The sequence below is a fragment of the Prionailurus bengalensis genome, chromosome A1 (assembly GCF_016509475.1).
Source record: "Prionailurus bengalensis isolate Pbe53 chromosome A1, Fcat_Pben_1.1_paternal_pri, whole genome shotgun sequence".
NCBI lineage: Eukaryota > Metazoa > Chordata > Mammalia > Carnivora > Felidae > Prionailurus > Prionailurus bengalensis.
The window spans coordinates 205,536,321-205,557,326 of NC_057343.1; the positions used below are offsets into that span (position 1 = coordinate 205,536,321).

The following is a 21,006-nucleotide window of genomic DNA, read 5'->3' on the forward strand; positions in this document are numbered from 1 at the left end:
CTTGCTAAACTGGACTTTTTACGGTCTCTAGAATGCCTGTTCAAGCTTGGTTTCACCATTGCACCTACTCTTTCCTCTGCGAGGAGCACTCCTTTATCTTTCTCAGTTCGCTGACTTGTGCACGTCTTCTGGTCCCAGCACAAGCCTTTCTTCCTTAGGGTGGTTATCCCCAAATTCCTAGACAGGATTAGGTTCTTCTACGTGTCCATAGCATCCAGTAATTCTCTTTTCTTTGTGTTTAGTGTTTACTACTTAACATCCCTGCTTGATAGGAATCTTCCCTGAGGGCAGTGACCATGTCTGCTTTTTTGGGTGTTATATCTGCAGTGTGCATAGCATAGATACTGCAGGAAATATTTGTTGTTTGGATCCTTAATTTATGTAATTGTGCTGAGATTGAATAAGAAGATTGTTAAAAATACTGAAGGAAAAAAATCCATGGAAAAATAAGATTAGTTTTCAGTTCCTTCATACACTTTTATATTAATTTTTACTTTTCTTGGATCTAAAAAGTTAAGCCAGAAATAAATGTTACAGTTGCCCTATGTGGTTGATTTCTAAAGGTAATTTTGTTGAGCACCCAGAATTAATAGCTTGTGTTTTGTCCTTCACAGGTGGAATTTTTGTGATTCACTTTCACAAGGACAGTTTGATGAAGAATATTCCTATCCTGAACTAGTGAAAGTAGTTTGGTACAAAGGTGTAACTTATCGGTAAGGCACCAGTGTTGGAAGTATTTAGTGATGTCTGAGGAGATGGGACTAGCCTTGCAGACAGACTCCCACAAAAGGACACAGTTTGGCAAGGGCCATCATTCTTATGTTTGGTCCTACGTTTTATAGGTCTTAAAACTTAGTTTTATTAGTGCACACAGGAGTCTTGTGACTAATTCACATTAACCATATTCACAAGATTTTTGTGACAACTCCAGAGCCAGTGAGGCTTAGTTTTGCTACTGAATGAAATACTTAGGTCAGTTATTTAGGATACCCCTTCCAAGCATCGGGGGATCTAGTTGTCTAGTCACATCAAAATGTTGCCTATTGAGCATGGAATTAGAGAAGATTAGAGGCTCCTCTGTGTCTGCACTATTCCATTGAATTATTCCTACCCCACCACAAAGTACACCTCTCTAGTGACTAGAATACTAATGTTGGCTAGATTTAGGGTTTTACTTCTATAAATAATGCTAGAATAGCATTGTAAGATTTTGTTCTTAGGGCTTTCCTTTTCTTGCATGAAAGCCCATCCTCTTCTGACAATATATTCTTCATATATTTCTCAGTAAAAACTGACTTGCCTGAAGTTTTGTACATTATATATACCCAGTACCTTGATTATACTTGGCTACTTCAAATATGATTAGTCACCTTCTCTTAGGGACGGCTCCTTTTACACATGGCTAATCTCATTCATCAGGTATAGATTCGACTAGTTTGATTATTAAAGAATTATCTTATTTTCAAGCTCTGGTGTTGTCATATTTAACTCCTTTGCAATGGGCATTTCTTTGGTGACTACTATATGCCAGCTACTATGATTGGCAGAAGGGACACCAGGATGGTAAGATGCCTGACCTCCAGAAACTAGGCTTAGCTGTTGAAATAGATACATTAACTGATTCTGTGTGTTCTGTTTATTTTTTGCAAAAAATTTAATTTAGCCAGTTGGGTGCAAAGTATGAAATTATCTGTTTTGCTGGATAGGCAGAATTCCATATAGTACTTTGCTTTATTATTTTTTCTTTTTTGATTGTTCTCATTTATGTTTTAATCTTAATTAGAAAAAAAAATTTAATGATTACTTTTCTTCCTTAGACTTACCCATAAAAATGTGAACTCAATAGAGATTTATCCTGGAGATGGCTCTGTTTTCAAATCTGAGGGAGCTTATTTTGGGAGCTATTTTACTTATTATTCCATTCAGGAAGGATCAGAAGAGGTAAGCTGACAATGAGTTTTCAGCTCAAGAAGGCTTTTGTATATAGCTCTTTCTAAATAATTCTGAACATACATAGGAAATTTGATCTTTATATAATATTGCTTGCCTACTACTATGCAGTCTGGAGAGTTAATACAACGTTACTGCCAGCTGTGGCACAGTGATTACTAACCACCTTATGTTTATTGCATTCTCCTCCTGTATTCTGCCAGTCATTTGCCTAAGTAATTTCCATTTATTTTTTTTTTTAAGATTTTATTTTTAAGTAATATCTACACCCAAGGTGGGGCTTGCACTTACAACCCCGAGATCAAGAGTTGCACACTATACTGACTGATCCAGCCAGGTGCCCCAATTTGTGTTTAAATCAGAAGTTAAATTTAAATTTCTTATGTCACAGAATTCATCAATACTAAAACCAGTAGCATATCTTTGAATTAATATATGCACATTAAAAGCACATTCTTTTTTCCCCACCATGTAATTATTTGCATGTTTAAAATACCTCTTAACTCCTGAATCTTTATATACAAGTAGAAAGTTGAACAAGGTTATTCTCTGTTGTTGAAATAGTGAAATATAATGATATATTTAATATATCAGGCCGAAATGTAATCATATGTATATATTGTCAATAGTCTAAATTTGCTTGTTCCCAGTCTGACATTTGACATCCACCCTTATGTATGGATCACCATGGTATCACATGGCTTTGCTTTGCAGAATGGAACATAATATATATGTTTTCTTTTTATATTACAGTGTGGAATTTTGAGTGATAAATTGTTTATCACTTGTTCCATCTGTACTTCCCACTGCTCCCTCCACTCCCTATTTATTTTTAAGTAAATCCCAAATATCTGCATTCATTAAAATTTTAGAATGAATATTTCATTCATTTTATATATATGTGTGTGGGGGGGTATGTATGTGTGTGTGTGTACACACACACATACATACAAACATACATGTATGCAGATTCCCCACTGGGTCCATTTGCAAGAAAGTATTCATTTATTCAATCAATACATCTTAACTGAACCTTCCTAGGCAGGCACTCTGTCAAGCACTGGGTGAAGACAAAGAACTCCTTCCCTCAAGGGTTCAAAGTTTAGTAGTCAGTCAGACAGGCCAAGAAGCACATGAAATGAAAGCATGACCACTGCTGTGCGTGTGTGTGTGTGTGTGTGTGTGTGTGTGTGTGTGTGTGTAGTACATGAGATCAAGTAAACAAGCAAATAGAGGGGTGTGTGTAGTTACACTGCTGACTGCTGTGTACTGAGAGTTTGAAAAAGTACAGGATAAATACTGTACATCTTCCTGGAGCTTCAGTTTTACTCAGAGGTGTCAGGGGGAGGGATGATAATTTTCATACTGAAGCAAACATATCATGGAGGAGAACATGAGCTTTGGGATAAAACAGGACTTCCAGATGACCTGTGCCTTTGTGGTAGACTGCTGAGGGCTTCACTCTCAGACCTCTGTCCACTTGAGTAAGAGATTTAGAAACAATTGGCTGTCTTTTCGGGATAGAATTATTTGCTTCTTACTTTAACCCATGCTCTAAAAATAAATTCCAGATGGGTTAAAGGGCTAAATGTAAGAAACCAAAGTTTATCATTGTTAGAAGAAAATCTAGAAGAACAATGTTTATAATCTTGGGGGAGGGAAGGTCTTCTTAAATACAGTACAAAACACCAGAAGGCACAAAATAAAAGTTTGGTAACGTTGGTAAACTTACGTTAAATTTTAAATATTTAAGTTTTGTTAAATTAGATAAAGCCAAAAAGTCAAAGGTCTGGACAAAACTATTCTGTACTATAAATCAGTAATAAAAAACCAAAAAAAATAAAAACCTCTCATAGAAAAATGAATAAGCAATAAGAATGGTTAAGCCATAGAAAAGGCAATATAAATAACTTATAATATTTGGAAACCTGTCCAACTTTACTGCTTGCATCAAAGAAATGAAAATTAAAATAACAACAACATAACATTTTTCACTCATCAAATTATCGAAAGGTTGTTAATATCTATTGCTGGCAAGGGTGCGGGGAAAAGGGTGCTTTCGTAGTACTGGGTTGGAGTGTAAATTGATTTAGCCTTCGTGAAGGACAGTTTGATAATATCAAGTTAAATTGGCTAGAAATTCTGCCTCTAGGTGTCTATCATAGAAGAATATTAACACATATATATACAAAGAAATACAGCCAAGGATATGGAGTGTGGCATTGTTTGTAGGCGCGAAACACTAGAACCAATCTAAATGTTCCTCAGTAGAGAGATGGTGAAATGAGAGATGGTCAGATTACAGGGTGCTTGTGTGGTGGCTTAAAAGAATGAGGAAGACATAGATGCATAGAGGGATGGAAAGATCTTCAAGGCACTGTGAAAAAAGAAAGTTGCAGAAGAACATGTACAACAATATCTTCTGTGTAAAAAACAAAAACAAACCCCAAACCCAAATATGTTACTGTGTAATACACATGTGAATGCACAGGGAAAGATTTGGGCAGGTAAAAACCAAACTGAAGCAGTTACTTTTGGGCGGGAGGAGCAGGGAGTGTGGGATTTTGTGAGGGAGGAAAAGTAGGGAGGGACTTAAATGTTGTATTTTCCTAACTTTCTTTTTTTCCAAAAACATAAAATAGTAATGTACTGTTACTTGCATAATTAAAATTCTAAGTAGGAAAGATTGTCAAGGGCTCATGATGTAAGTGCTCTCATAGAGATAAGAATGTGGTGCTTTGGGACCACATAAGGGGAGGGGCACCTGACCCAATTTTGCAGAAAAGTCAACTGCAGGAAGACATGGCTGAGCTAGGAGATTTTCTTTTCCTTTCCTTTTTAAGTAATATCTACATCCTGTGTGGGTTTCAGACTCACAACTCTGAGATCAAGAGTCAGATGCTATATCGACTAAGCCAGTCAGGTGTCCCTAGGACCTATACTTTTAAAGGAGTTATACAAAAGAGGGATGAAGGTTGGAGGAATATATAACTGAGGGAACCACTTGTCCAACTCTTTGCATGTTTGGCTTCCTATCATTAAAATTTCTATTTAAATGTCATCTCCTGGGGCACCTGGGTGGCTCAGTCGGTTAAGAGTCCGACTTTGGCTCAGGTTACGATCTCACAGTTCGTGAGTTCGAGCCCTGCATCGGGCTCTGTGCTGACAGCTTAGAGCCTGGAGCCTGCTTCAAATTCTACGTCTCCCTCTCTCTCTGCTCCTCCCCTGGTCATGCTCTGTCTCTCCTTCAAAAATAAATAAAAACATTAAAAATAAATAAATAAATACATGTCATCTCCCAACTATCCAAATTAAAGGAGCTACCTTTGACACTATCATGATACCCTCCTCTTTTCTTCTTCATAGCAATTAGTGCTATGTGACATTTTCTTACTGATCAATGTTTGTTTGCTAACCCACTCTAGAAGTAAGCACTGTCTTGTTCAACGCAGTATTATTGCTAGAGCATAGAACAGGTAGATAAACTCACCTAACTGGAGGCTAGAGCCTGGGGCAAGGATGGAGTGTTGAAGGAAAAGAAAATGCTATAGATAGAGAATGCTGTAAAGAGAGTATTGAGGGGAATTTCCAGGGAAGAGACTAAACCACTAAGTTGAGCCAGCTCATAAATGGGGCATGAGAAACCATACTGCTTTTGCACAAGTGCTGAAGGATTAAAATACGGAAATGACATCATATTTTTGTTAGGTCATTTCAGAGGAAGATAAACTGGAGTGGGAAAGAGATAGTAGACCAGTTAGAGGACATTGATAGCAGTTCAGGGAAGAAAGTATGAGGAACCAGGCAGTGGTAATGAGAATGAAAAGCTAGGAATGGACACAAATATTAAGGAAACAGAACTGATGACTGACTGGATATTGGGGATGAGGAAGGAGTTGAAAATGTTGGCAAATTGTTGAATAAATCAATGAGTGGTGGTGCCAGGCTCTGTGTTAAACCAAAATTTTATCAAATCTAAATTGTTTTGATGATGGTTGCTTTTGATCTTACCAGGAGGTGTCAATAAAACATTTAAATTCTGTTATATCTCAAACTCACCTACCTGAAAGTAAGATACTCTTAAGATGCATCCAGATTTCAGAGAGGCTAAATTAGGAAAACTGAGTATCTTAGAATTGAAATAGGGTAGTGGAAAAGACAAGAACTCTCAAGGAACTCAGTATCCAATGAAGAAAGATGTAAATAGTTAAAATGCATTAGTTTGAGTGCCTATCATGTACTAAGGCACATTGCTAACAAATGCTAGGGATTCAGACAGAGGTCAGAAGAACAGATACAGCCCCTACCTTCATGAAGCCCCATTCTAGCAGGGAAGACAGACACTTAATAAAAAAAACTATGAAATTGAAATTATGATGAAAACCAAAAAGCAAGAGTGGTGGGTGCAGTGCTTGTGGACGTAAGTAGGGGATTTCACCTATTCTGGGTAATGGCTTCCTGAGAGCAAAGAAACGCAGGAGTTAGACAAAGGAAGATGATGGAGGAGAGAGCTGAGATCCAGGTAGAGAGAACACACCACAGGTAGATCTGAAGTGGAGAAGGAGAAAATGCAGATTTTGAAATGAAGGTAGTTCCATTTTTGACCCGTTGAAGTTGAGATGTCTTTGTGATATTCAGTGGAGAAGCCTCAGAGAGATTTAGATATTCAAGTCTATAGTCCAGGATAAAAGAGGAGGGACTATTTTTTGGGTAACTACTCTATACTGAATTCTGGCCTGGGTGCTTTATATATGTGTTACATCATTAATGCTCAAAACAATCTAGATGGTAGGTAGTATCCCCATTTCACAGGTTATAGGCACTGAGGTTTACAAAAAGTTGCATAAACCTGTCCGTCATTATAGTTAGTAAGAGGCACCTGTGATTTGAATCCAGCTTTGTCTTCAAAGCCTGTCTTCTCTCACTGATGGTAAAGTATATATGGGGACTATGTTCTCTTGTGGTTCAAATTAGATCTGTACAAGCCCTCAAGCCTTAAAGGCTTAAAAAAAAAAAAAAGTCTGAGAAAGATACTCAAAAGGAATAACAAAAAATTTTTTTTTAATTCAGAAAGCTGAGCTTGTAAATAATGTTGTCTTCTATAAACTGTAGTGATAGTTCTTCCATTAATAAAATATGGCAAAATTGTGTATTTGTTCAATTAAAATTGTGTTTTTGTTTTTTAAAGTTTATTTATTTTGAGAGAGCGAGAGCAGGGAAGGGGCAGAGAGATAGAGAGAGGGAGAGAGAATCCCAACCAGGCTTTGCACTATCAGCACAGAGCTTAACATGGGGCTCAAATTCATGAAATGTGAGATCATGACCTGAGCCAAAATCAAGAGTTAGACACTTAACCTACTGAGCCACCTAGACGCCCCTGTTTTTGTTTTGATCTAAAGGGGAAAGGGGGCTTATAAGTTTTCTGCTAATGTGTAGGAAAATTAGTTCTGTTGCTATATTAATTTAAATATAGCCAAAACTTAAATTGGACAGTATGTTATAGGGTATTAGAATCTAACTTTTGTAACTATCCATAAGGAATGCTAGACTTAAAAAAAATGGGACAATGGAAAAGCATAAAATACCTTTAAAAATATTATGGGCTTTTGGTTAAGTTAAAATAACTGCTTGCCTTGTCACAATGTAAATACATATTTCAAGAAAAAATAATAATGGCCAACATTTATTATTGAGATATTTTAAATTAATTTTCAGAAAGAAGAGAAAACTTATTCAGTAAATAACCTTCCTCCTGATAGACCAGGAAGTCTGTTCTCTGTGTGTTCTCTAATTAAACAGGCAACCAGGTAAGTTTTTCACATTCACCTGACTGAAGTGTTGTGTCTGAGAACCCTGATACATTTTCTAGTGGTTAGGGTAAGAGTAAGAAATGGTAGGTACAGTGGAAATATGTGTCTTTGGTAAAGTCTGTCAGCTTTTCTGGTCTCTTCATCCACAAAATAAGGTAATCACATCATTGTAAGAGTACTTCTGGCTTTGAAATTTAAAGTTAAATGTGGAGAAGCATCCATATATAGCAAGCATGCACAGTTAGGAAGTAAGTGCCTTTTTTCTGGGTGAGTGCATCCTTATGGTGTCTTGGAATCAAGTTAAGGATTTGATGATACATTTAAAATTTTCATATACTTTATTATCCTCAGAGTAATAAAGATTCTGAGAGTATACAGAAGATGAAGTGCAGTTCAGTTCTTCGGTTCATATGTTTTTTTAAAAATTCTAATTAATCTGTGGCAGTCAGAAGCATGAAAGTGTATTCCTGAATTAAATTATTAATTTTTGCAAACTTATGTCTAAGCAACTTCCAAAGTAGATTTGAAGGAACAGAATTGGTAATTTGATTTTTTATGGATAGTTGATTCACCTCCCCAGCACTCTTAGACTACACTAAACCTTTCAGGTGCTGTGAAACCATCACCTCCTAGAAAGGAGCACCTGAAAATTGTCTCCATTTGGAGTCATTTCATTACTAAAAATGAGAGGAGTAACCTATGTAAGATTAACACAAAGGGAAGCAATCACCTTCTAGGGGATTAAAGACTTCTGGAAGAAAGGAGTTCCAAATGTATTTTAGTGGAAATGAATTACTTGCCTAACATGTTGTATAGCAGTAAGAATGCATTGCTAGAATTGGAAAATGTGATTATTTGCAAATGTTTAAGCAATATTTTTCATATTCACAGAATTCTTCAGCACTGTGCGAAGACAAGGCTTTCTTTAAGCCATAACTATCGTATATGCTGCTGGAAAATGGTATCTTAAAATTATTATTATTTATTTATTTATTATTTTTGAGAGAGAGAGAGTGTACATACGCAAATGCACACGGGGGAGGGGCAGAGAGAGAGGAGACAGAAGGTCCAAAGCGGGATCTGCACTGATAGCAGAAAGCCCTATGCAGGGCTCGAACTCACAAACCGCGAGATCACGAACTGAGCTGAAGTCGGACATTTACCTGACTGAGCCACCCAGGTGCTCCAAAATTATTTTTATTCATTTATTTATTTGTTTGTTTGTTTGTTTGTTTGTTTTTGAGAGAGAGAGCACTCATGTGAGTGGGAGAGAGGCATAGGGAGAGGGAGACAGAATCTCAGGTTCTACACCCACTGCAGGAGCCCAGCGCCAGGCTAGGTCTCATGTCCTTGAGACCATGACCTGAGCTGCAATCAAGAGTCAGATGCTCAACCAGCTGAGCTACTCAGGAATCCCCCCCCCCCTTTTTCTTTTTAATTTTTTTTAATGTTTATTTATTTTTGAGACAGACAGATCGTGAGTGGTAGAGGGGCAGGGAGAGAGAGAGGGAGACACAATCTGAAGCAGGCTCCAGGCTCTGAGCTGTCAGCACAGAGCCCAATGTGGGGCTTGAACTCACAAACTGCAAGATCATGACCTGAGCTGAAGATGGATACTTAACTGACTGAGCCACCCAAGCATCCCTATTAAAATTATTTTAAAAGCAAGATTTTTAAAATAGTTTTATTGTTTACATACATACCTCTAAGTTCAAGTTACTTTCATTGAAGTCATGTGAGAAATTCTTTGTAACATTAATATTGGTTTATTCAGAAAAATATCCACTTACTAGATAAACACTGCAAAATCTGGCTCTTATGTTATACTTTGCCTATAATTTGTTTTGTTTCTTTTTTCTCAGTGGAGGGGGAAAGGCAGGGAAATTGATAAGATTTGAAGTATGTCAAAATGTGGTTATTATAAACTATGATAGTACAGTATTCTACTCTATTTCTATAACTGTAAAAGTAATTTCTTTAACGTGGACTTAAAGGAAATGATTCTCAAACTTTGAATTCTTGTATCTGTACTAATTTAATTATAAACCTATATGTTGCTGTACTTCCTAAGTTTTGTCTGTGTTCTAAAATTCAGAACATGGACTTTTCAAAGACTAGAACTTAATCTGCTTGTAATAGACTAATTTGGCTATCCACTTCTGGAAAAGTTAAGACATATATAAGGATTCTACAATATTCAACTTCTGAATAAAGTTGCCTCAGAGTTTATTAATCATTTAAGTCTTATCAATGGATAACTCTCTTTCCTGCTGTTTTTGTTTACTTGGTTTTAGGTACCTGGGATAAATGATAGCAATATACTGCCTTTACTTTTGAGAGAATCGCTCATACCCAGCGTGGGAAGATTTCTTGCATACTCTGATGACAAAGTACATGCTCTCTTTTTAAATGGCATTACTCTAACCCTAAATTGGGATTTCAGCTCTTTTACTGAAAAGAGACAGGTGATTATATTTCATACTGAAATCTACTTTTTTATTGTTTCTATCAGTGGAAATAGAACAAAGAAAATCAAGTACCACACTATCTCAATTTTATTTTTTGAGATATAAAATCTGTCAAGAGGCTTTAGTGATCTCATTGGATTTCCTAGCAAAAATCAGAAAGGTGTGACAAATAATCATTTTTATAAAGGCAACTGATTATATAGAGAAGGACCAGAGTGGTGGTTAAACAATACCCATAATCCATGTAAAATATAATTTTTAAATTAGTCAAAATAAAGTTTTAATGATTCATCTACATATTTTTTAAATTGATAATGTAAAAGAGGCTTTTGTTGTGAGTTCTGTCTCAGTTTTAGAATGATAAAACTTGTTTTTCCCTCTTTTCTGCTTAAGGCAAATCAAGGTCTCAACTTAGCTTGGTGTAAGTTAACTTTTCCTGATGGGCAAGATCAGTTAATTCAGATTGAACACCCTGGACCATATGAAAGGTACTGAAAAGCAGTTTTAAAAACTATTTTTATGATGGTAAACAGTTTTTTGACAGAGGGGAAGCATATAAACCTATTTAAATGTTATATTTTTAGTTTTTTCAGGTAGATATTGTGCATGTATCATTTCAACAGGTTTCAGAGTTTACAGAAGTATTGGCATCTTGCATAACTAAATAAATCAGATCAGCTTTAATCATTTCCATTTGTATTCAAGTGGTTTTTCAAAATGAGTATTTTTGATACACTTGTCTTGCTGTGGAAGTTGGACTGTGGTCAGCTGTGTTAACTGATTAACTAATTAATCCCCTAACGTTTTGAAATAAGGTTTGCACAAATAACTAAAGTTATGTATATTTCTGTGACATGGAATAAAATTAATTCAGTGATGCTTTTTCTTAAGATGGAGAAGATTCTTAAGATCCATTTTTATGAACATGCTTTTTCTCTTTTGGTTTTATGTAATTTGTTGTAATCAGTCTACTTGTGATGTTCTCGGCATGTTAGTGATTTTATTTGAGAATGTTCATGAAAGAATTACTTTTTTACCTCATGAATTTATTTTCCTGTTGGGATTTATTGCATTTTGGTGTAAATGCTCTAACATTCATTGCTAGTTTGAATAATTTGCCTCAAAAATACAGAGCATCTGGGTGGCTCAGTCAGGTAGGGGGCTGACTCTTGATCTCGGTTCAGGTCATGCCTGATCTCACAGTTTGTGAGATTGAGCCCTGCATTGGGCTGTGCACTGATGGCATGGAGCCTGCTTCGGGTCCTTTCTCTCCCCGTCTCTCTCTGCCCTTTCCCCACTCATATTCTTTCTCTCCCTCTCTCTCTCTCTCTCTCTCTCTCTCTCAACATAAATAAATAAATAAATAAATAGGAAAAAATGCAGTGTCTTTGACAAACATTACTATTTGTTTCAGGCCGTCACTTGAGATCATTTGTTTTATTGAACTTGATACTTGTTTTGTATATTGAATGAATTATATATAATTATACATTTGTGTATATGTGTAGGAATTAATGGGTGTGTTCTGGTTTAAATTTTAGAAAGCAAATGCTCACTTAGTCTTAATGTGTAAAGGCATTTTCATTATAAAACATAATGAAATTTATTTCACTTTGGAGAATTTAGACATTTGAATTTGAATTTTGAATGAAATCCAAGTATCACTTTGTTCTGATTCTTAAAGCCTGTCTTTTTTGGGGCACCTGGGTGGCTCAGGCTGTTAAGCATCCGGCTCTTGATTTCAGCTCAGGTCATGATCTCATGGTTGGTGAGATCGAGCCCTGTGTTGGGCTCTGTGCTGACAGTGCAAAGCCTGGTTGGGATTATTTCTCTCTCTCTCTCTCTCTCTCTCTCTGCCCCGTCCCTGCTCATGTTCTCTCTCTCTCTCAAAAATAAATTAATTTTAAAAAAGAACTTATAGAAATATCTTTACTAATCATGAATATGAGTAAATCATTTTATTCTTGATGAATAATGAAAACTTAACTTTTCCATTTGCTTTGAAAAAGACTCAAAAAAATTACCAGTAAATGCCTCACTTTGGAATTTTTTTCTTTATCATTTTTCCCCAAATTGTCTTAATGATTTTTCCTTTTTAAAAAATGTTTTTAAAAATACTATACAACTTCATTTTTCAAATATTTATTCTAATGTTTTCAATCTAGATATGTGACAGCAGTCATATCATGGTGCAGAAGCCTGACCCAGACTAATCAGAGAGAGATGCCCACACATTCTTCATCTTCTATTCTTGAAGAAAATTGGTATTTATATTTCTTTTAAACTTTATCTGTGTAAAAGAGTCACAAAAATTAAAAATGTCAAATGGTAAGCTCTGAGACTCTTTTCTGATAGCTTAAGCTTGAAAATAATTTATCTTTAATCAGATATCCAATTTACTACATTACATCGTATTTTATTTTATCTGAAGTTCAGAAAACTGCATTGAAAACTTCTTACCAAAATGGGTGATTCTTTTAATATGATAAATTCATCCTGAAAACTTCATGGAAAAATTTAAAGGAGAATTTTTAAAATTTTAGTAATATTAAAAGAAGTAAAATGTTGACTAACTTTCAGAAAAAGTTGATTTTGAAATCATTTTTATCATATTAATTACCTCCCCCAAATCAACTGGCAAATCAACAAATAAAGTATTTTAGTCCATCCTATGTGCCCTTCAGTGTGCAAGGGAACTAGAACTGGGCTTCAAAGGAATATTTAGGGAAATGAATAAGATATTTTAGGGAGGGAGCAAGGGTAGAGGTAAAAAGTATATTTTGTCCTGTGGAGACAGTGAAAAAATGTTTTTATGGAGCAGATGCTATCTGTTAGGGTGTATTGTGGGTTTTGAAGAATAAGAATAGATCTTGTGATCAATAGAAAAGCTCACACTTGATGGAATTACGAGTTCCTAGGTGGAAAAAATGACAGGAAGAAAGGCCCTTAGGAAGGTTAGTATCACTGAGAGCATACTCTGAATATACAGGTATCCTCTACTTTTTGGAAGTTTGCACTATGCCACTTCACCTACATGAAAGACCTACATCAGCATGTCCCCATTTTTCTACAGCCATACCACCCTGGATGTGCCTGATCTTGCCTGACCTCGAAAGCTAAGCAGTGTTGGGCCTGGTTAGTACTTGGGAGTATGTTCCTGTCTTTGCTAACCAAAAAAAATTCGAGAAGTATTTTCGCTTTCAAGGAAAAAGGCAAAAAGTGAAAATAGCATTCTGCATTTGTTTAGCAGCGAGCTCTTACACAGAGGCAGCTTGCACCCCCAGCAGGGAGCATGGTAGCTCTGAGCTCCTTACCTGAGAACTACACTCAGCATCTCAGCTTCAGTCTGCCATAGCTTTGAACTGTGTCTGTGAGCCTTTGTGCTTTATCCCAGTTTATTTTGTGCATCCATTAGCAAGATGGATCCTTAGGTGTCAGAAAAAGCCTTAAGAGAGGTTATGTTTTGGGTGTGGGAATGATCAAAACATTTTCCATAAAAATGAATGGCAATTGTTTTTTCACTTTGTGCCATTTAAGTTTATGAAAGTTTTCATAGAACACTCTACCATTGGATAGTGGAAGAAACCTGTATTGGAAAAGAGGGGTACCAGGAACAATTTAGGAAGCTTTAAAGTGGTTTGTAAGGTGTCTTAGCATAGCATGGTGAAAAAATACAAACATTAAGCCTAATTCTCAACACCTTTTCCTAAGTTACTTAGAGAAAGAGGTCGAAATCAAGTCAGTAGATGTTATTTGAATATGTTAGGTATCCTAAGGGTTCAGCTTTCCAGATCCTCCATTCTTCAGCTACAGTCTGTTTGGGAGCAGAAAAATTGCCCGAGTAGCTAGCAAAAAACATAGTGGGATGAAAGGGAAATTATGTATGACGATAAAATTGGTCACTTCATTGCTCAGCTGACAAAGTTTGTAAGATGCTAGCCTTTTTACATGAAGACTTTGAAAAGGATAACTGTAAAGACAACTAAAAAGTGAGGGCATGAGAGAAGTGCATATTGGTGAGAGCAGCCATGGGTGGAAGCAAAAAGGAGCAGCAGAAAGACAAAGGAATTGAGGAAGAGTAGAGAGAGGAGACGCAGTCCAGTCGCAGTCGCTTACAATAGCTCCATTTCCCTTGCAAAGCCTAACACATCTCCACTCTGATTTGTTTTCTTGTCAGAGAAGGGTTGAAGGAAGAGAAATGACTGCACAATCAATAGCTACCTAAATTGTATTTCAGTATTTTTTTTCCCAGCTCACCTTCTATTATTAATTTACTGATTCAACTTCTTAATAGGGATGCTAGTCAAAAATAGTACAGAAGAGAGTTCATAAGAAGTTGGGTCGTCATATGAGCAACAGCACTAAAGGTAGTTTGTATTGTTGCTTACAGCCAGAAAAATGTTGTATGTGGAAAAAAAAGATGTTTTTCAGTGATGAATAATCAGCAGGCCTTGGAATAAGTCATATTGAAGTCTTTACCACAGATGCTTAAAATGTTGAAAGATCTCTTTCATCCTTCATCCATAGACTAGAGCACAACGGAAGAGTACAAATTGACAAGGAGGTGAATACATTCCACTGTAGTAAGGCCAGTAAAGCAGACAAGTTCCATGAACTGTGAAGACTTTTCTAGTGACTTGAATAGAGAGATGTTTTAGATATTAAAGTCTTCATTAATTTTACAGTGAGCTAGTTAAGTTACACTATTTTCTAGTTGTGTGCCACTGCTCACATTTCATTCTAGCTTAATGAGGAAAAAGAGAAAGGATACACATGTCAGAGATTCTGCCCTCTACCCATTACCATTTGTCCCAGTGTCTGTTTCTGTGGAACATGGTAAGAGTTAATGTTCATAATCTTAACCCTTCTATTCAAGGAGAAGAGAATATTTAATATACTGTGTTTAAGAAAACAATGAAATGAGTAAGTAGTCTATCCCAGAAGAAACTTAATAGAAAATACTTATATTTTGATACCTAATTCAACTGTAAAAACTTGGCCCCCCAAAACCATCTGTTTCTGAAGCGTTCCATATAAATGAGGCCTTACTTATATGTGCAAAGTACAGAAGAAAAAGAAAAAAAATCCTTTCTCCTGAAAAAGACAATCTAGGTATGAAAATCAGAAGGTTAAAGAGTTCAAGAGATTACAATGAGTATATGATTAGTTAACAGTGCTATAAAAATTCAAGGAAGGAGAGAACACTTCTTTCAGAGAAGTGATAGGATTTTAGTAGGTTTTTAACTTTGACTAAACTTGGAGGAGGAAAGAAGAGGGTATACCAGGTGAGTATTAAAAAAGTTGCAGCAGGCGGGATCTGTGGGTAGATAGGTGGACAGAGGAGTGGGGCCTGGAACTCCAGCAGGATATGGCAGAGGGAGAGAAGAGTAGGAAAGAGCTTTCCAACAGAAAGCCCCGATTTTAGATGTGATATCTAGATTTTCATTCCAGTTTGTTTTTGTCTTTTCTTGTTTAGATATCAATCTTTAAAAAAATTTTTTTTAATGTTTTTTTTGAGAGAGAGAGCAAGCGAGCATGGGGGAAGGGGCAGAGAGAGAGGGAGACACAAAATTGAGGCAGGCTCCAGGCTCTGAGCTGTCAGCATGGAGCCCGATGTGGGGGCTTGAACTCATGAACTATGAGATCATGACCTGAGCCTAACCGACAGAGCTACCCAGGCACCCCTCGATTACCAATCTTTTAAATTCTTGCATTTCAGTAAGAAAGCTACCTTTTTATGGATGTTATACAGTTTATTGACCTAATATTTGCAAATGATCTGTTTGGGCAGATAAAATTATGTAATAGTGCAGTTTCATATGAGAATTTTTTTTTCTTTTTATTTCCTTTTTTTTTTAACTTTATAATGTCTCTCAAGTTATGGCCATGTACCTTGTGCCACTGAATTTCCAGAGTGTAGCATTTGTTTTTTATTGTACTTCAAATAGAAAAAATAGTTACATAAAAAAACTTCAAATAAATAGAAAAAATAGTTATATAAAAAAAAAGTTGGGGCGCCTGGGTGGCTCAGTTGGTTAAGCATTCGACTTCAGCTCAGGTCATGATCTCATATTTCCCAAGTTCGAGCCCCGTGTTGGGTTCTGTGCTGACAGCTCAGAGTCTGGAGCCTGCTTCAGACTCTTTGTCTCCCTCTCTCTCTGCCCCTCCCCTGCTCGTACTCTGTCTCTCTCTCTCTCAAAAATAAATAAAGCAGCAAAAAAAAATTTGTTTTCAAGTTGTGGCAGGAATGCCTGTTACCTTCAAACATCAATACCTGATTCAAAAGTCCTTGAGGTGAGGACTTCTATTCACTTACATTATTCATTAAAAGCACTCAATAGCAGGGAGCCTGGGTGGCTCAGTCAATTGAGTGTACGACTTGGGCTCAGGTCATGATCTCATGGCTCTTGAGTTCGCGCCCCGCATTAGGCTCTGTGCTGACGGCTCAGAGCCTGGAGCCTGCAGCCTGCTTCGGATTCTGTGTCTTCCTCTCTCTCTCTGCCCCTCCCCCGCTCATGCTCTGTCTCTTTCTCTCTCTCTCTCTCTCTCTCTCTCTCAAAAATAAATAAACATTCAAAAAATTTTTTTAATTTAAAAGTACTCAGTAGCTATCAGTTGAATTAAGTTGATTTGTTGCTAAATAAAGCCAATATAGAGAGAATTCATATGCTCTACTGGCTGAACCAGACAGGCACCCATATAAAGAGAATTCTTAACTTCTGGGTACTTCTTTCTAAAATTCAAAACTTTATGAAAAAAAAAATCAAGTATGCTTACTTGAAATATTGTGGATATAAAAGAATCAGACAACTATCATTAACTTACTTTTTTTTTTCTTTTTGCACAGGTCTGTGGCCTCTGAACTTGAAAAGATAAAGAAGTTTAACTGTATCCTTTAAACAGAATATACTGTCCTGTATAATTACTCCCTTTAGGTTCTAGGCTTAATTCATGACTCTGTACTTTATATTAATCCATACTTACGTATTCTGGAGCTTTACTGAATAACATTTAAGATGGTAATTTAAGATATATCTTGTCTAGGGGCACCAGGGTGTCTCAGTTGGTTAAGCATTCAACTCCTATTTTTAGCTCAGGTTATGATCTCACAGTTTCATGAGTTCAAGCCCCACGTCGGGCTGTGTGCTGACCCTGCAGAGCCTGCTTGAGATTCTCTCTCTCTCTCTCTCTCTCTCTCTCTTTCTCTCTCTCTGCCCCTCCCCTGCTCACCCTCTGTCTCTCAAAATAAATAAATAAACTTAAAAAACAAAGATATATCTTGTCTATAGAAGGTATATCATGTCAACATTTATACTTTTGAGTGAGTTTAAATAGGGCAGGGGACAGTGAACTAGGGTTAAGGTCTCCTATGGACACTTTTTCACTTATATAATTATATTCTAAATTATAACAGACCTATGTCTGACTTTTTCTTTCTTTTTTCTTAGGATATTTATTATTAAAAATTCTTTTATTTTTAATTTCTGCTTTATTGAGGTATAACTGACAAAATTGTAAGAGATTTAAGGTGTATGTTGTGGTGACTTGACACACACATATTGTGAAAGGATTACCCTGTCTTGTTAATAATGAACACCAATGTCACCTCACATATCTATATCTATATGCCCTATATCTATTCCTTCCTCTCCCCACCCTTTGTTTTGGTAAGAACCTCTGAGTTCCATTCTTCTAGCAAACCTCAACCATACAACACAAGGTTATCTACTATAGTCACCATGTTACACATTAGATCCTCAGACCTTATACAATTTAGAGGTGGAAGTTTGTCTTCTTTTACCAATCTCTATTTTATCCACCCCCACCCCCTGGAAACCATTTTTACTGTTTCTATCAGTTTGACTTTTTAAAAAAATTCCACATATAAGTGACACTGCAGTATTTGTGTTTCTGTCTGGCTTATTTCATTTAGCATAATACCCTCAGAATCCTTCTGTGTTTTAAATGGCAGGATTTCCTTATTTCTCATGGCTGAGTAGTATTCCATTGTATACGTATACCATCTCTCTCTTTTTTTTTAATTTTTTATTTTATATTAGAGAAAGGAGAGAGAGAGACACGTGAACAGGGAAGGGGCAGAGAGACGGAGACAAAATCTGAAGCAGACTCCAAGCTCTGAGCTGTCAGCACAGAGCCCAATGCGGGGCTTGAACTCCCAAGTAGTGAGATCATGACCTGAGCTGAAGTCGGACGCTTAACCGACTGAGCCACCCAGGTGCCCCTATACCATATCTTCTTTATCCGTTCATTTGTTACTGGACACTTGGTTTGTTTCCATATCTTGGCTATTGTGAATAATGCTGCAATGAACATGGGAATGCAGATATCTCTTTGAGATCCTGATGTCATTTCCTTTGGATATATCTGCAGAATTTGAATTGCTGAATGGTATGATAGTTCTTTTTTTAATTTTTTGAGGAGCTTCCATACTGTTTTCCATAGTGTCTACACCAATTTACATTGACACCAAGGTACACAAGGGTTCTCTTTTCTCCACATCCTTACCAGCACTTGTTAACTATTGTCTTTTTGATGATAGCCATTCAAATACATATGAGGTGAGACCTCATTGTGGTTTTGATTTGCATTTCCCTGATGATTTGTGATGTTGAGCACTTTTCCATATACCTATTGACCATTTGTATGTCTTTGAAAAAGTATCTATTCAGTTTCTCTGCCCATTTTTTAATCAGATTTTTTTTTTTTTTTTTTTGCTATTTAGTTGTATGAGCTCTTTATGTATTTTGGATATTAACCTCTTATCAAATATATGATTTGCAAATACATTCTCTGATTTCATAGGTTGTCTTTTCATTTTGTTGATGGTGCCCTTTGCTGTGCAGAAGCTTTTAAGTTTGATGTACTTCCATTTGTTTATTTTTGCTTTTGTTGCCTTTGCTTTGTTATCAAATCCAAAAAAATCACTGCCAAGACTGATGTCAAGGACCTTACCCCGTGGTTTCTTCTAGGGGTTTTATGGTTTCAGGTCTTATATTCAAGTTTTCAGCCCATTTTGAGTTGATATTTGTGTAGGGTGTAAGATAAGGGTCCAGTTTTTCCAGCACCATTTATTGAAGAGACCATCTTTTCCCCCATTGTATATTCTTGGCTCCTTGGTTGTAAATTAATTGACCGTGTATTACGTGGGTTTATTTCTGGGCTCTCTATTCTGTTCCATTGATCTATGTGTCTATCCTTATCCCCATGCTATACTGTTTTGATTACTATAACTTTGTAATATAGTTTGAGATCAGGAAGCATTATGCCTCCAGGTTTGTTCTTAAGATTCGGCTCTTTGGGTTCTTTTGTGGTTCTGTGCAAATTTTAGGATTGTTTATTATGTTTCTTTGAAAAATGCTATTGGAATTTGATAGAGATTGAATTGTATTTGTAGATTGTTTTGGGTGGCATGGACATTTTAACAATATTAATTCTTCCAATTTAGGAGTACAAAATAGCTTTCCATTTATTTGTGTCTTCTTCAGTTTCCATCATGAATGTCTTAGTATATAGATTTTTCACTTTCTTGCTTAAATATATTCCTAGGCATTTTATTCTTTTTGATATAATTATAAATGGGATTGTTTTCTTAATTTCTGATAGTTTGTTATTAGTGTATTTAATTGATTTTTTTGTACATTGATTTTACATCATGAAACTTTACTGAATTTATTGGTTCTAACAGTTTTTGGTGGAGTCTTTAGGATCTTCTATATATAATGTCATATCATCTGCAAATAGAAACAGTTTTACTTTTTCTGACTTGAATTCTTTTTCTTTTTTGCCTAATTGCTCTGGCTAGGACATTATGTTGAATAACACTGGCGAGAGTGGGCATCCTTGTCTTATTCCTGATCTTAGAGGAAAAGCTTTCAGTTTTTTTTCACCATTGAGTATGATGTTAGCTGTGGGCTAGTCATATGTGACCTTTATTATCATGAGGTACATTCCTTCTATACCCAGTTTGTTGGCAGTTTTTCTACATCTATTGAGATAATCAGGTAATTTTTATCCTTCATTTTGTTAATGTGGTGTATCACATTGACTGATTTTCATATGTTGAAACATCCATGCATTTCTGGAATAAATCTCAGTTGATTATGGTATATGATCATTTTAAGGTATTGTTGATTCCATTTGCTAATCTTTTGAGGATTTTTTTGCATTTATATTCATCAGGGATATTGGCCTGTAATTTTTTTTAACATTTTTTTTTCATTTATTTATTTATTCAAAAGCAATCTCTTCACCCAATATGCAGGTTGAATCTGTGACCCTGAGATGAAGAGTCATATACTCTTCTGACTGAGCCAGCCAGGCACCCCGATAATTTTTTCTGACCAGTGTTCTTGTCTGGTTTTGGTTGTCAGGGTAATGCTGGACTTAAAGATGAGTTTGGACATACTCCCTCCACTTCTGTTTTTTGGAAGAGTTTGAGAAGGATTGGTATTAATTCTTTTTCAGTGCTTGGAGGAATTCACCAGTGAAACCATCTGGCCCTGGGCTCTTATTTATTTGGAGGTTCTGGATTACTGATTCAACCTCCTTATTAGTGATTGATCTATTCAGATTCTTTCATGATTCAGTCTTGGTAGGTTGTATGTTTCTAGGAATTTATCTGTTTCTCCTAGGTTGCCCAATTTGTTGACATATAACTGGGCTCATTTTCTTAAGAAACTTTTTGTTCTGTAAGTTCCCACCTCATTCATTTAAATTTATGTAATGATTTTTCTGTAATCCTATTCAAATAATAAAGT

The 21,006-nt window shown here is 36.1% G+C and overlaps 1 protein-coding gene across 2 annotated transcripts in view; it reads left to right on the forward strand.

The window, feature by feature from the left end:
* The window catches only part of CA1H5orf34 (chromosome A1 C5orf34 homolog), a 33,083-nt gene that overhangs the window by 10,252 nt on the left and 1,825 nt on the right, over positions 1-21,006 (forward strand). For both annotated transcript variants that reach the window (XM_043598988.1, XM_043598978.1), the window contains exons 5-12: positions 615-713; positions 1,818-1,941; positions 7,666-7,757; positions 8,652-8,721; positions 10,055-10,225; positions 10,622-10,716; positions 12,394-12,492; positions 17,076-17,116. In XM_043598988.1, coding sequence (XP_043454923.1) covers positions 615-713; positions 1,818-1,941; positions 7,666-7,757; positions 8,652-8,721; positions 10,055-10,225; positions 10,622-10,716; positions 12,394-12,492; positions 17,076-17,116 — 791 coding nt within the window. The remainder of the gene's footprint in view (positions 1-614; positions 714-1,817; positions 1,942-7,665; positions 7,758-8,651; positions 8,722-10,054; positions 10,226-10,621; positions 10,717-12,393; positions 12,493-17,075; positions 17,117-21,006) is intronic.